Source organism: Coregonus clupeaformis, chromosome 5 (assembly GCF_020615455.1).
Source record: "Coregonus clupeaformis isolate EN_2021a chromosome 5, ASM2061545v1, whole genome shotgun sequence".
NCBI lineage: Eukaryota > Metazoa > Chordata > Actinopteri > Salmoniformes > Salmonidae > Coregonus > Coregonus clupeaformis.
In genome coordinates, this window is record NC_059196.1 from 5,117,307 (window position 1) to 5,131,676 (window position 14,370).

At 42.9% G+C, this 14,370-nt stretch overlaps 2 protein-coding genes across 3 annotated transcripts; one reads left to right on the forward strand and one right to left on the reverse strand.

The window, feature by feature from the left end:
• Positions 1 to 5,674: 5,674 nt before the first annotated feature.
• On the forward strand, positions 5,675 to 11,068 carry LOC121559318 (heat shock cognate 70 kDa protein). Its single transcript, XM_041872596.2, has 9 exons — positions 5,675 to 5,828; positions 7,178 to 7,387; positions 7,501 to 7,706; positions 7,908 to 8,060; positions 8,209 to 8,764; positions 8,953 to 9,155; positions 9,385 to 9,583; positions 10,157 to 10,389; positions 10,552 to 11,068. The coding sequence occupies exons 2-9, from the start codon at positions 7,183 to 7,185 to the stop codon at positions 10,738 to 10,740; spliced, it is 1,944 nt and encodes a 647-aa protein (XP_041728530.1). The 5' UTR covers positions 5,675 to 5,828; positions 7,178 to 7,182; the 3' UTR covers positions 10,741 to 11,068.
• Positions 11,069 to 11,547: 479 nt separating this feature from the next.
• LOC121559334 (lens fiber membrane intrinsic protein-like) lies at positions 11,548 to 13,890 on the reverse strand. Of its 2 annotated transcripts, XM_041872598.2 has the most exons (6): positions 13,705 to 13,890; positions 13,555 to 13,614; positions 13,034 to 13,221; positions 12,534 to 12,683; positions 12,251 to 12,385; positions 11,548 to 11,972 (listed from the first exon to the last, which is right to left on the reverse strand). In XM_041872598.2, the coding sequence occupies exons 2-6, from the start codon at positions 13,560 to 13,562 to the stop codon at positions 11,911 to 11,913; spliced, it is 543 nt and encodes a 180-aa protein (XP_041728532.1). In that variant the 5' UTR covers positions 13,563 to 13,614; positions 13,705 to 13,890; the 3' UTR covers positions 11,548 to 11,910. The 2 variants fall into 2 exon arrangements, with proteins under 2 accessions (XP_041728532.1, XP_041728533.1); XM_041872599.2 differs by lacking the exon at positions 13,555 to 13,614 and having other exon boundaries at positions 11,549 to 11,972; positions 13,705 to 13,887.
• Between the last annotated feature and the right edge of the window lie 480 nt (positions 13,891 to 14,370).

The following is a 14,370-nucleotide window of genomic DNA, read 5'->3' on the forward strand; positions in this document are numbered from 1 at the left end:
AAAATCCCTCCTGAGATGTGTGCAAACCTGGTGGCCAACTACAAGAAACGTCTGACATCTGTGATTGCCAACAAGGGTTTTGCCACCAAGTACTAAATCATGTTTCACAGAGGAGTCAAATACTTATTTCCCTCATTAAAATGCAAATCAATTTATAACATTTTTGACATGTGTTTTTCTGGATTATTTTGTTGTTATTCTGTCTCTCACTGTTCAAATAAACCTACCATTAAAATTATAGACTGATCATTTCTTTGTCAGTGGGCAAACGTACAAAATCAGCAGGGGATCAAATACTTTTTTCCCTCACTGTATACAGTTGAAGTCGGAAGTTTACATACACTTAGGTTGGAGTCATTAAAACTCGTTTTTCAACCACTCCACAAATTTATTGTTAGCAAACTATAGTTTTGGCAAGTCGGTTAGGACATCTACTTTGTGCATGACAAGTCATTTTTCCAACAATTGTTTACAGACAGATTATTTCACTTATAATTCACTGTATCACAATTCCAGTGGGTCAGAAGTTTACATACACTAAGTTGACTGTGCCTGTAAACAGCTTGGAAAATTCCAGAAAATGATGTCATGGCTTTAGAAGCTTCTGATAGGCTAATTGACATCATTTGAGTCAATTGGAGGTGTACCTGTGGATGTATTTCAAGGCCTATCTTCAAACTCAGTGCCTCTTTGCTTGACATCATGGGAAAATCAAAATAAATCAGCCAAGACCTCAGAAAAAAAATTGAAGACCTCCACAAGTCTGGTTCATCCTTGGGAGCAATTTCCAAACGCCTGAAGGTACCACGTTCATCTGTACAAACAATAGTATGCAAGTATAAACACCATGGGACCACGCAGCCATCATACTGCTCAGGAAGGAGACGCGTTCTGTCTCCTAGAGATGAACGTACTTTGGTGCGAAAAGTGCAAATCAATCCCAGTACAACAGCAAAGGACCTTGTGAAGATGCTGGAGGAAACAGGTACAAAAGTATCTATATCCACGTTAAAACAAGTCCTTTATCGACATAACCTGAAAGGCCGCTCAGCAAGGAAGAAGCCACTGCTCCAAAACCACCATAGAAAAGCCAGACTACGATTTGCAACTGCACATGGGAACAAAGATTGTACTTTATGGAGATGTCCTCTGGTCTGATGAAACAAAAATAGAACTGTTTGGCCATAATGACCATCGTTATGTTTGGAGGAAAAAGGGGGACGCTTGCAAGCCGAAGAACACCATCCCAACCCGTGAAGCACGGGGGTGGCAGCATCATGCTGTGGGGGTGCTTTGCTGCAGGAGGGACTGGTGCACTTCACAAAATAGATGGCATCATGAGGAAGGAAAATTATGTGGATATTTTGAAGCAACATCTCAAGACATCAGTCAGGAAGTTAAAGCTTGGTTGCAAATGGGTCTTCCAAATGGATAATGACCTCAAGCATACTTCCAAAGCTGTGGCAAAATGGCTTAAGGACAAGAAAGTCAAGGTATTGGAGTGGCCATCACAAAGCCCTGACCTCAATCCTATAGAAAATATGTGGGCAGAACTGAAAAGATGTGTGCGAGTAAGGAGGCCTACAAACCTGACTCAGTTACACCAGCTCTGTCAGGAGGAATGGGCCAAAATTCACCCAACTTATTGTGGGAAGCTTGTGGAAGGCTCCCCGAAACATTTGACCTAAGTTAAACAATTTAAAGGCAATGCTACCAAATACTAATTGAGTGTATGTAAACGTCTGACCCACTGGTGATGTGATGAAAGAAATATAAGCTGAAATAAATAATTCTCTCTACTATTATTCTGACATTTTATGTTCTTAAAATAAAGTGGTGATCCTAACTGAGCTAAAACAGGGAATTTTTACTACGATTAAATGTCAGGAATTGTGAAAAACTGAGTTTAAATGTATTTTGCTAAGGTGTATGTAAACTTCCGACTTCAACTGTGTATATATATATATATATATATATATATACACTGCTCAAAAAAAATAAAGGGAACACTTAAACAACACATCCTAGATCTGAATGAATGAAATAATCTTATTAAATACTTTTTTCTTTACATAGTTGAATGTGCTGACAACAAAATCACACAAAAATTCTCAATGGAAATCAAATGTATCAACCCATGGAGGTCTGGATTTGGAGTCACCCTCAAAATTAAAGTGGAAAACCACACTACAGGCTGATCCAACTTTGATGTAATGTCCTTAAAACAAGTCAAAATGAGGCTCAGTAGTGTTTGTGGCCTCCACGTGCCTGTATGACCTCCCTACAATGCCTGGGCATGCTCCTGATGAGGTGGCGGATGGTCTCCTGAGGGATCTCCTCCCAGACCTGGACTAAAGCATCCGCCAACTCCTGGACAGTCTGTGGTGCAACGTGGCGTTGGTGGATGGAGCGAGACATGATGTCCCAGATGTGCTCAATTGGATTCAGGTCTGGGGAACAGGCGGGCCAGTCCATAGCATCAATGCCTTCCTCTTGCAGGAACTGCTGACACACTCCAGCCACATGAGGTCTAGCATTGTCTTGCATTAGGAGGAACCCAGGGCCAACCGCACCAGCATATGGTCTCACAAGGGGTCTGAGGATCTCATCTCGGTACCTAATGGCAGTCAGGCTACCTCTGGCGAGCACATGGAGGGCTGTGCGGCCCCCCAAAGAAATGCCACCCCACACCATGACTGACCCACCGCCAAACCGGTCATGCTGGAGGATGTTGCAGGCAGCAGAACGTTCTCCACGGCATCTCCAGACTCTGTCACATCTGTCACATGTGCTCAGTGTGAACCTGCTTTCATCTGTGAAGACCACAGGGCGCCAGTGGCGAATTTGCCAATCTTGGCGTTCTCTGGCAAATGCCAAACGTCCTGCACGGTGTTGGGCTGTAAGCACAACCCCCACCTGTGGACGTCGGGCCCTCATCCCACCCTCATGGAGTCTGTTTCTGACCGTTTGAGCAGACACATGCACATTTGTGGCCTGCTGGAGGTCATTTTGCAGGGCTCTGGCAGTGCTCCTCCTGCTCCTCCTTGCACAAAGGCGGAGGTAGCGGTCCTGCTGCTGGGTTGTTGCCCTCCTACGGCCTCCTCCACGTCTCCTGATGTACTGGCCTGTCTCCTGGTAGCGCCTCCATGCTCTGGACACTACGCTGACAGACACAGCAAACCTTCTTGCCACAGCTCGCATTGATGTGCCATCCTGGATGAGCTGCACTACCTGAGCCACTTGTGTGGGTTGTAGACTCCGTCTAATGCTACCACTAGAGTGAAAGCACCGCCAGCATTCAAAAGTGACCAAAACATCAGCCAGGAAGCATAGGAACTGAGAAGTGGTCTGTGGTTACCACCTGCAGAACCACTTCTTTATTGGGGGTGTCTTGCTAATTGCCTATAATTTCCACCTGTTGTCTATTCCATTTGCACAACAGCATGTGACATTTATTGTCAATCAGTGTTGCTTCCTAAGTGGACAGTTTGATTTCACAGAAGTGTGATTGACTTGGAGTTACATTGTGTTGTTTAAGTGTTCCCTTTATTTTTTTGAGCAGTGTATATATATACACTACCATTCAAAAGTTTGGGGTCACTTAGAAATGTCCTTGTTTTCGATAGAAAAGCAAAAAAAATTGTCCATTAAAATAACATCAAATTGATCAGAAATACAGTGTAAACGTTGTTCATGATGTAAATGGCTATTGTAGCTGGAAACGGCTGATTTTTAATGGAATATCTACATAGGCGTACAGAGGCCCATTATCAGCAACCATCAGTCCTGTGTTCCAATGGCACGTTGTGTTTGCTAATCCAAGTTTATCATTTTAAAAGGCTAATTGATCATTAGAAAACCCTTTTGCAATTATGTTAGCACAGCTGAAAACTGTTGTGCTGATTAAAGAAGCATACAACTGGCCTTCTTGAGACTAGTTGAGTATCTGAAGCATCAGCAATTGTGGGTTTGATTACAGGCTCAAAATGGTCAGAAACAAATAACTTTCTTTTGAAACTCGTCAGTCTATTCTTGTTCTGAGAAATGAAGGCTATTCCATGCATGAAATTGCCAAGAAACTGAAGATCTCGTACAATGCTGTGTACTACTCCCTTCACAGAACAGCGCAAACTGTTTCTAACCAGAATAGAAAGAGGAGTGGGAGGCCCCGGTGCACAACTGAGCAAGAGGACTAATACATTAGAGTGTCTAGTTTGAGAAACAGACGCCTCACAGGTCCTCAACTGGCAGTTTCATTAAATAGTACCCGCAAAACACCAGTCTCAACGTCAACAGTGAAGAGGCGACTCCGGGATGCTGACCTTCTAGGCAGAGTTGCAAAGAAAAAGCCATATCTCAGACTGGCCAATAAAAATAAAATATTAAGATGGGCTAAAGAACACAGACACTGGACAGAGGAAGATTGGAAAAAAGTGTTATGGACAGGCAAATCAAAGTTCGAGGTGTTCGGATCACAAAGAAGAACATTTGTGAGACGCAGACCAAATGAAAAGATGCTGGTGGAGTGCTTGATGCCATCTGTCAAGCATGGTGGAGGTAATGTGATGGTCTGGGGGTGCTTTGGTGGTGGTAAAGTGGAAGATTTGTACAGGGCAAAAGGGATCTTGAAGAAGGAAGGCTATCACTCCATTTTGCAACGCCATGCCATACCCTGTGGATGGCGCTTGATTGGAGCCAATTTCCTCCTACAACAGGACAATGACCCAAAGCACAGCTCCAAACTATGCAATAACTATTTAGGGAAGAAGCAGTCAGCTGGTATTCTGTCTATAATGGAGTGGCCAGCACAGTCACCGGATCTCAACCCTACTGAGCTGTTGTGGAAGCAGCTTGACCGTATGGTAAGTAAGAAGTGCCCATCAAGCCAATCCAACTTGTGGGAGGCAACATCTAAGTGACCCCAAACTTTTGAACGGTAGTGTGTGTATGTATGTATGTATGTACTGTATGTGTATATATATAAATATATATATTTTTTTTCTCCACACTATGAGGTGGGATGGAGTTTTGGCCTGCCAGGCGGTAAATTAGTTCTTAGACCAATAAGAAAGAGTTCCAACCTCTCTGCCAGTAACAGTTTGTTTTCAGTGTTCCCCTCCCCACTCAGACCACTCACAGACTGCCCTAGCAAAATTCTTGCTTGAGAAATTGCCCTTTGCTAAGAAGCTATTTTTGTTTCGTTTTGACCTTTTAAATTGAAAACAGTCACAGTAAGATACTTAATTGTTACCCAGAAATTATTTGATATTGAGATGAAAACAGCTGAATTGGGCCTTTAACAATGTACTTTTTTTTAGTGAAGCTTGCGTTCAACTAACTGCCCCTCGCTGTGGCACACAAGAAGCTTCCATTCCCCCTGTCACAAGGGGATTTATGGCTGATTTAAGATGAAGTCTCCACCCCGTTACAGTCAACCTTGTTCCTTTATTAGGCACGTGCTTTAGTCATTATTTAATTCCCACTGGAGGTGGGAAAAGGTGTTTTTTATTAAGTTGAACATGTGATCTTTCTGATAGAATGTTATAATTAGGTGAAATAAAAAGTTTATTTTTTTCACAAAGTTACAGTACTCAAAAGACATCCCGAACATTCTTTCTCTAAAAATAGGCAACGTGTAGCAACTAACTTATCTGCTGTGGAAATGTTTTAATTGGTTCATTTGAGCTCGCGGTGAAACAACTGTTGGCACTTGATTGGCCAGCTACATCAGTTTGTTCTAGACTGTTCTGCGGAAATCTTCATATTGCTCAGAAATCACCACCGAGGACAGAGCGACATTTTCAGGCAGATTTGTAATATTTAATAAGGTAAGCATTTTGAAATGGAAGCTGTTGAATATCAGCATTGTAATTGTTGGAAATGATGAACAGTAAGTTAGGCTAACAAGCTTGAAGTAATACTGAAACAGCATAGCTGGCTATTAAGCAGAATCTGGGTTTACAGGAAACGTTGAATATGGCGATTTCTAATGCATCAATAGTTTCAACGATTACATCGGATATGTCAGTTTGTTTGCTTGCTAGCAGTTTCAAGGGACGCTCTCTTGTTAGGCTAGTTATGTGTGAAGAATGCATGGGCTTGGCTTCCAACATTATACAGTTGAACCATTGGCTTGCTCGGTCGATGTTGCTTAATGTGCTGGTAAAATGTTAGTTAAAATAATTGCGTATGAAACTTATTTTAATGGCAACCCTACCTAGTCTAGCCTACGTGAGTTGGCTGGCACTGCTTGATGGTGATGAAGCTGAACGGAATGTTCCAGCAATTTCACAACCCACCCGCGGCAGCGCAGGGGCGAGTCCTCTGTGACAAACGCCTGGCAAAATGTTTGTTTTATATTTGAATTGGTGATATAACAAATCCTGGAAACTATTCCTCTATCAAATGTTCATTCGTTTAATGTTAATAAGCATGGAGTTGCTTTAGCTATTCAGTTCAAATAAAGCTAGAGATGTTCGGCTGTCAGTTGCGGTGCTGCTGTCATAAAGCACGTCTGCTTTACACCCCGCCCACTCCTAGCCTCAGGAGACTGAGGTTAAGGTTAGTGAAAATGCTCTCCTAACCTGCTACTAAAATAACTGTATCGAGATGAAGTGCTGTGAAAAGTGTGTCCCGTTGAAAGACAGCTGTTGGTCAAGACAAGGATGAGTCTTTTGAACGCAGACTTGCATAGTGGAAACCAAGTCTCTTCTCAGGGCAGACCTGTTTGTAGCTAGATACGTCGTGTTGGGACTATTTTTGCATTTAGCTAACCCTTTTCCTAACCTTAACCGAATTATCCTAACATGCCACGTTAATTCTCCTAACCTGCTGCGTAAGTTCTCCTAAACCTGCTACACTTCTGCTTGTCAAAACCGGCAGACCTACCCTGCAAGCAGTGTGTATCCACTAATGCGATACTCCCTTTTGAACAGGTGCTTCCGGGGTCTTTCAATGACACAATTGTGGCTACTATTGTCTGAACTTTTCTGAAAATAGCATCATGTGTCACAGGCCTATACTAAAATAGATCCAACTTGACCAGTTGTATAGTTGTCCCCTAGAGTCTACCCTCTGGATCACTCACCGGGGTCAACGAGTTCATACCTAAATCTCTTAAAAATCTGTACTTTGCCACCACACAGTTTGTTTTAATGTTCTCTCTCTTCATTTTCAGACACCATGTCAAAGGGACCAGCAGTTGGCATTGACCTGGGCACCACTTATTCCTGTGTGGGTGTTTTCCAGCATGGCAAAGTGGAGATCATCGCCAATGACCAGGGCAACAGGACCACACCCAGCTATGTCGCCTTCACAGACACAGAAAGGCTGATTGGGGACGCGGCCAAGAACCAAGTGGCCATGAACCCCACAAACACAGTGTTTGGTAAGAAATTAACTTGGGGAAATTGATGAAATAACATGTACGGTATATAAGATGTACTATACATGGAGAGACTATCTGTGGCATTAACTCGTGTTTACCCCCTTATCTCCCAGATGCTAAGCGGCTGATAGGGCGGAAGTTTGACGACAGTGTCGTCCAGGCAGACATGAAACACTGGCCGTTTACAGTGATCAACGACTCGACACGGCCCAAGGTCCAAGTGGAGTACAAGGGAGAGACCAAGGCCTTCTACCCAGAGGAGATCTCCTCCATGGTGCTGGTCAAGATGAAGGAGATCGCAGAGGCCTACCTGGGCAAGGTGAGCCTGCTCACAACAGTCCTATCACTCTGTCTTCATAGCAACGCATGTTATGGTCTTTGGGGTGTTACTTAATGGTTGAACAAAATATAAATGCATTTTTCTCACACTGTAGAGATAACTTCCAAAAATGAAGATTGTCTTGTTACTTAAAGTGACACATTACTAATTTGTGTATACTGTAAATCTTTCCTCCTGTAGACTATAACCAATGCAGTGGTCACTGTGCCAGCTTACTTCAACGACTCTCAGCGCCAGGCCACCAAAGACGCAGGGACTATCTCAGGACTCAACGTACTCCGCATCATCAATGAGCCAACCGCTGCTGCTATCGCCTATGGCCTGGACAAGAAGGTTAATGTATATATATTTATCAACACTAACAACTATACTTAGAACTCAGAACCATAATGCATACCTGAGGCCCATTGACATGTGTTTTGGGAGACAAATTTCACAAAAATGCATATTTAACTCACGTTTCAAAAAATAATAATTTTAGGTGGGAGTGGAGAGAAATGTCCTAATCTTCGACCTGGGTGGAGGTACGTTTGATGTGTCTATCTTGACCATCGAAGATGGGATCTTTGAGGTGAAGTCCACAGCCGGAGACACCCATCTTGGAGGAGAGGACTTCGACAACCGCATGGTCAACCATTTCATCTCTGAGTTCAAGCGCAAATACAAGAAGGACATCAGCGACAACAAAAGAGCTGTGCGTCGTCTGCGCACTGCCTGTGAGCGTGCCAAGCGCACCCTGTCCTCCAGCACCCAGGCCAGCATTGAGATTGACTCTCTGTATGAGGGCGTTGACTTCTATACCTCCATCACCAGGGCTCGCTTTGAGGAGCTGAACGCTGACCTGTTCAGAGGCACACTGGACCCCGTGGAGAAGTCTCTGAGGGACGCCAAGATGGACAAGGCCCAGGTTCACGACATCGTCCTGGTGGGAGGCTCCACACGCATCCCCAAGATCCAGAAGTTGCTGCAGGACTTCTTCAACGGGAAGGAGCTCAACAAGAGCATCAACCCTGATGAGGCTGTTGCCTATGGTGCAGGTGGGGCTCTTTATTTTTCTAGCTCCCTCTTCTATCTAAAGCTTTGCCCAGTAATCCCTCTGGTCAGCTGTGTCTTTTCCTGTTCTGTCTTCTCTAACCTTCATCCAGAGAAGCCCTAATATGGATAAGGACATTATAAATGCTTTGATGGTTTAAGAATGAGTGACGACCCCTGTGCCTGTTGACAGCTGTCCAGGCGGCCATCTTGTCTGGAGACAAGTCTGAGAACGTGCAGGACCTGCTGCTGCTGGACGTCACGCCACTGTCCCTGGGAATTGAGACTGCTGGAGGGGTCATGACCGTGCTCATCAAGAGGAACACCACCATCCCCACCAAGCAGACGCAGACCTTCACCACCTACTCAGACAACCAGCCTGGGGTGCTCATTCAGGTGAGGGGGATGTACTATGACTCATTCCTAGGTACCTCAATGGATTATGTTTCCATCAGTGTCAAAATGTTAGCATATACTCTAGTTGATATTTAACTAGAATTTGTTCTGAATCAATACTTACCCACACACTCCTTTTATTTGTTAGTGTTTACATTCAAACTTGGGATGAGACTTTGAATGTATCCACATGAGTGTTGACCTGAGTGTGTGTTGGTGTCCTATCCAGGTGTATGAGGGGGAAAGAGCCATGACCAAAGACAACAACCTACTGGGGAAGTTTGAGCTTTGTGGGATCCCACCAGCCCCCCGGGGTGTGCCTCAGATCGAGGTCACCTTTGACATCGACGCCAACGGCATCATGAACGTGTCCGCCGCTGACAAGAGCACCGGCAAGGAGAATAAGATCACCATCACCAATGACAAAGGTACACTTAGTAGTTCTTACAGTTTTAAAGGGGAAATCTGCATTTCAAACAATAACAAAGCATTTACCCTGCCACTGTTTTGGGGGAAAAGTTGAGGGAGGGGGCTGGAGAAATGTAACCACTCTCAAATGTATAGACATAGCTATGGATGCAAGGACTGACCATCCCATGATATTACAATTATAGTTTATAGTTTTAACCATGTTTTGAGGCTATGCAGTGTTTACAGTTACATTGTTTACAAACAATGGAGTTAAACAAGCTTATTTTTGGTTTAAGACATTTATTAATTAATATGTATATATGTATTCATTTTTTATATTTTTTATTTAAAAGTCCAAACATGGATGAACCATTTGCAGATTGCCCCGTAAAGCTATAGTCTTAAATCTGGGAATCTGCTCATTTCAATTATTGATATTTACCCATTGATTCTTCAACATCTGAATCCCATAATGTAGCTTTAAACACGATGCCATTGTAAAGTATGCAGACTATTTTAAATGGGGATGTCCTCTCCAACAATGCTTGGTAACAAAGCCTCCATCTCATTGTCTGTCCCTCTCTCCACAGGTCGTCTGAGTAAGGAGGACATAGAGCGCATGGTCCAGGAGGCTGAGCAGTACAAAGCTGCGGACGACGTCCAGAGGGACAAGGTGGCGTCCAAGAACGGCCTGGAGTCATACGCCTTCAACATGAAGTCCACCGTGGAGGATGAGAAGCTCAAGGGCAAGCTCAACGACGAGGACAAACAGAAGATCCTGGACAAGTGCAATGAGGTCATCAGCTGGCTGGACAAGAACCAGGTACAGTACGGGCTCTGGGTCCTTCAACCAGAATGGAGTGGGTTAATGTTCATATCTAAAGTCAAGTATAGCACTCTGAGTCCCTCACCTCATTGTAATTTGATTAAACAAGGTTGGAGCACTGTCTCTCTCTCGCTCTTCCTTTCTCCTCTCTCCTTGTAGTCTGCAGAGAAGGAGGAGTTTGAGCACCACCAGAAGGAGCTGGAGAAGGTGTGTAACCCCATCATCACCAAGCTGTACCAGGGTGCAGGGGGCATGCCCGGGGGGATGCCAGGGGGGATGCCAGGGGCTGGTGGTGCCACACCCGGAGGAGGCGGATCCTCTGGACCAACCATTGAGGAAGTCGACTAAACCATTCAGAGTATTATTTTACTCTTGATTGGATATGGCTAAATAGTGGTCCACATTCTATGGCTTGGAATGGGCTGAACCTTTATTTTCACAATCTGCATTGACTACTTTTGTTTGTTTTGGTCATTAATGTTTTTATGCTGAAAGCAACCATGGATTGAATATTTTTCATGGGCACTGTTCTACCTATTGTTAAACGTTTTCAGTTTAACCAGTGAATGGTTACTATACAGAGCATGTTTTTCACAAGTGGAATTCTGTGACTGCAAAATGTTTTTGCCTTTGCACTGCAGGCTAAAGATAACTCTTAAAGAATCTCTTGAATTCACATTCCTCTACCAGACTCTTCTTTAATATTGACACCTATGACAGTCTTGGTGACCATCAGGGTTTATAAACAGATAAAGCAACACCTCACGGCACGCCTCTCCCCTATTTGACCTAGATAGTTTGTGTGTATGTATTGATATGTCGGCTACGTGTGCCTTTAAAAAATGGTTTTATTTAGTTCTGTCCTTGAGCTGTTGTCTATTAATATTGTGTATTATGTCATGTTTTGTGTGGACCCCAGGAAGAGTAGCTGCTGCTTTTGCAACAGCTAATGGGGATCCTAATAAAATACCAATTTAAATGTTAAAGCTGCACTTTGCAGAAATCGCTCCGCCATTTCCTGGTTGCTAAAATCTATAATGGTTTGCCTAATTTCAGTTTGTAAAAAGAAACACATAGTATCATTGTACCATCTAAACCGCTGTGAAATATATTCTCCATAACCAAAAATATTGTATTTTCTGTTTGAAGCTGGTGTACTAAACGACAAACACTAACCTTAAGAACGGGAAGCATAGAAATGGTGCACATAGAACAGATTGACCACTTCGTAGACTTGCTTTTAATGAGAATGACTCATCTATAACTCATTTCTATTTTAATTTGGTCAGGTCACCCAAAAAGTTACATATTGCAGCTTTTAAAGAAACCTACTAAATTATAACTGAAGATAGTCATAACTGTGGTGCATATTCTTAATTATTAAACTGATGAATACCACTCAATAGAAAGAAGAAACAGACATGGTTTTACCCTTTTTTAAAATTATGCTTATTCAATAGTGGTCAGGTAAACAGAAATGACGTTAGGGGTGTGTGTGTATTTTTTTTTTTTGTCAGATCAGCGGGAGTTGGAGTTTCTCGGGCATTCATGCATCCTGTAGGCACACATGTAGAAGATACCTGTAAAAGAAAATAGGAAGAGATTACCATTCAGTTCATAGGCATACTGGATTATCCACTTATGTGAATATGTTTTTGTCTTCAAATGAATCGTGTTGGACTGAGCCATTGGATGCATCTCAAATGGCAGCCTACTCCTTATATAGTGCACTACTTTTGACCAGAGCCCTATGGGCCTTCGTCAAAAGTAGAACACTAAAGGGAATATGTTGCCATTTGGGACGCACAAATAGTAAATGAAGTCCTTTAGCTCTATAGGCAGAACCACATCATCCTACCTGAGAAGAAAGTGAGGACCACGGCCACCCAACCCATGATGTAGGACCAGGAGAAGCGCCAGTTCCCATATCGTTTCCCGTAGTAGTTCACCGTCACCCCAGTGTACACAGCCATCGCCAGCAGTACAAAGAAGCCTGTGGAGAGTAGTCAATCAAATGGTGCTTTATTCCTTTCATCACATCCATCAACAGAGACTTGATAGCATAGAAATATAATTAATTTATTATATTTCTGTGCTTGATAGAGTGACAGGGAGAAATGACAGTAGGAGGAGACACTTACAGGAGATGAAGAAGAGGATGCCGGCAGCAAACGTCTTGTCAAACCCACTGAAGGAGGAGGAGCGTATGAAGGCCATGACACCGATCACGATGCCAATGAAGCAGGCCAGCAGGGAGAGGATCATAAAGGCACGGGTAGCATCCCAGTATGCTGGTGACAGGGCACAGAGAGGACAAGGCTGACACCCAGTACAGGTACAACTTACCCAATAAGCACTACTACTATTATCAGTGACGTTCCTGTCCATACTACTGAATGACATTTCACACTTTACACAAATGTGACATCACTGAACATTTACTTATTACACAATATTCTATATTTTGCACCAAATGTTGAATTATGGTGATTTATTCCCAACTAAACCTGCTCAAATAAAAGGAGCTGATTGCGTTATTGTTGAAATGCTTTTTTACACTGGAACAAATGACAATGTGACCTCAAAGGCCTTTCTTTCACTTACAGTACGTTTGATGACAAAGGGGACATGTTGCTCTTACCAATGCTATCTGTGTGTGTCATGCATTTCCCAGGAACACAGTAGCGCCACAGGCCCTGATGCATGTAGTTGTTGGATTGACGATACTGCATCCAGTAATCGGTTGCTGTAGAGATAATAAGGAGTATGTTCCCGACTCCAGCGCAGAACAACCCACCGCCCATGAAGCTGTACATCCTGCCAAGCACACTGACGTACACAGACGAGACAGTTAGCCTACAACACAATTGGCTGGGACACTGAAGTGTCTCTATACACTACCATCTCATGGCTGGTGAATGCAGCATAGAGTAATGCAATATAAAGTACATTGTTTGCTTTGAATAGTTGAAAGGGTCTGGATGGACATTACATACCGTTTAAACATTTAATCAATTATATTTTTTCAAAGAATAATCTTGCAAGTTATACATTCATATTCCACTTGTTTTACCATAGGCCTACTGCTTTTAGACAGTTTGTTAGAGCAAGGTCTTTTCAAATGGCCATTATATAGTTTTAACTTTGATATACTGTATTTACCCTGACATGACTGATCTGTCTCTCTTCTGTCCTCTCTCTTCTGTCCTCTCTTCTGTCTTTCTATGAAGAAATATGATCTTTAAGTCACCTACATTATGTCAAAACACATATCACATTTTACCCACACCACTCAGGTAAGTAATAACTTACCTTTAATATCCCTTTTGAGAAAAAGTCAGAGATTCCAATATCACAGGGGGGTTGTCAAAGCACTCCAGAACCCAATATTGCCCAGGCTGGCAGGAAAGTTTTGTTTGAGCGTCGGAAACCAGGCGAACAAACGGCCCCGGGGCACAATAGAGCATGCTAAGCCACAACCAATCACAGGGGATGAGTTTTGTGTTTTAGGGAATCTGCTGAAAATACAAAACTATTAAAGCCCTGGGTAAGTCACATACTGATGACACAGTGGTTTCAATTCAAAATGCTGCACTACCATCCACAGTGGACATGAGTTGGCAGTAGGCTCCCACACTATGCAGTAAAAGTAAGTTTCACATACAGTGGGGGAAAAAAAGTATTTAGTCAGCCACCAATTGTGCAAGTTCTCCCACTTAAAAAGATGAGAGGCCTGTAATTTTCATCATATGTACATGTCAACTATGACAGACAAATTGAGGGAAAAAAATCCAGAAAATCACATTGTAGGATTTTTTATGAATTTATTTGCAAATTATGGTGGAAAATAAGTATTTGGTCAATAACAAAAGTTTCTCAATACTTTGTTATATACCCTTTGTTGGCAATGACACAGGTCAAACGTTTTCTGTAAGTCTTCACAAGGTTTTCACACACTGTTGCTGGTATTTTGGCCCA

What these genes read in the sequence shown, in the direction of transcription:
- LOC121559318 (XM_041872596.2), top strand. Translation starts at nt 7,183, where the DNA reads ATGTCAAAGGGACCAGCAGTTGGCATTGACCTGGGCACCACTTATTCC. An exon ending in CCCCACAAACACAGTGTTTG is followed by an intron (nt 7,388 to 7,500) that starts GTAAGAAATTAA and finishes CTTATCTCCCAG; the next exon opens with ATGCTAAGCGGCTGATAGGG. An exon ending in CAGAGGCCTACCTGGGCAAG is followed by an intron (nt 7,707 to 7,907) that starts GTGAGCCTGCTC and finishes TTCCTCCTGTAG; the next exon opens with ACTATAACCAATGCAGTGGT.
- LOC121559334 (XM_041872598.2), bottom strand. An exon ending in GACACACACAGATAGCATTG is followed by an intron (nt 12,684 to 13,033) that starts GTAAGAGCAACA and finishes CCCTGTCACCAG; the next exon opens with CATACTGGGATGCTACCCGT. An exon ending in GGTCCTCACTTTCTTCTCAG is followed by an intron (nt 11,973 to 12,250) that starts GTAGGATGATGT and finishes TTTCTTTTACAG; the next exon opens with GTATCTTCTACATGTGTGCC.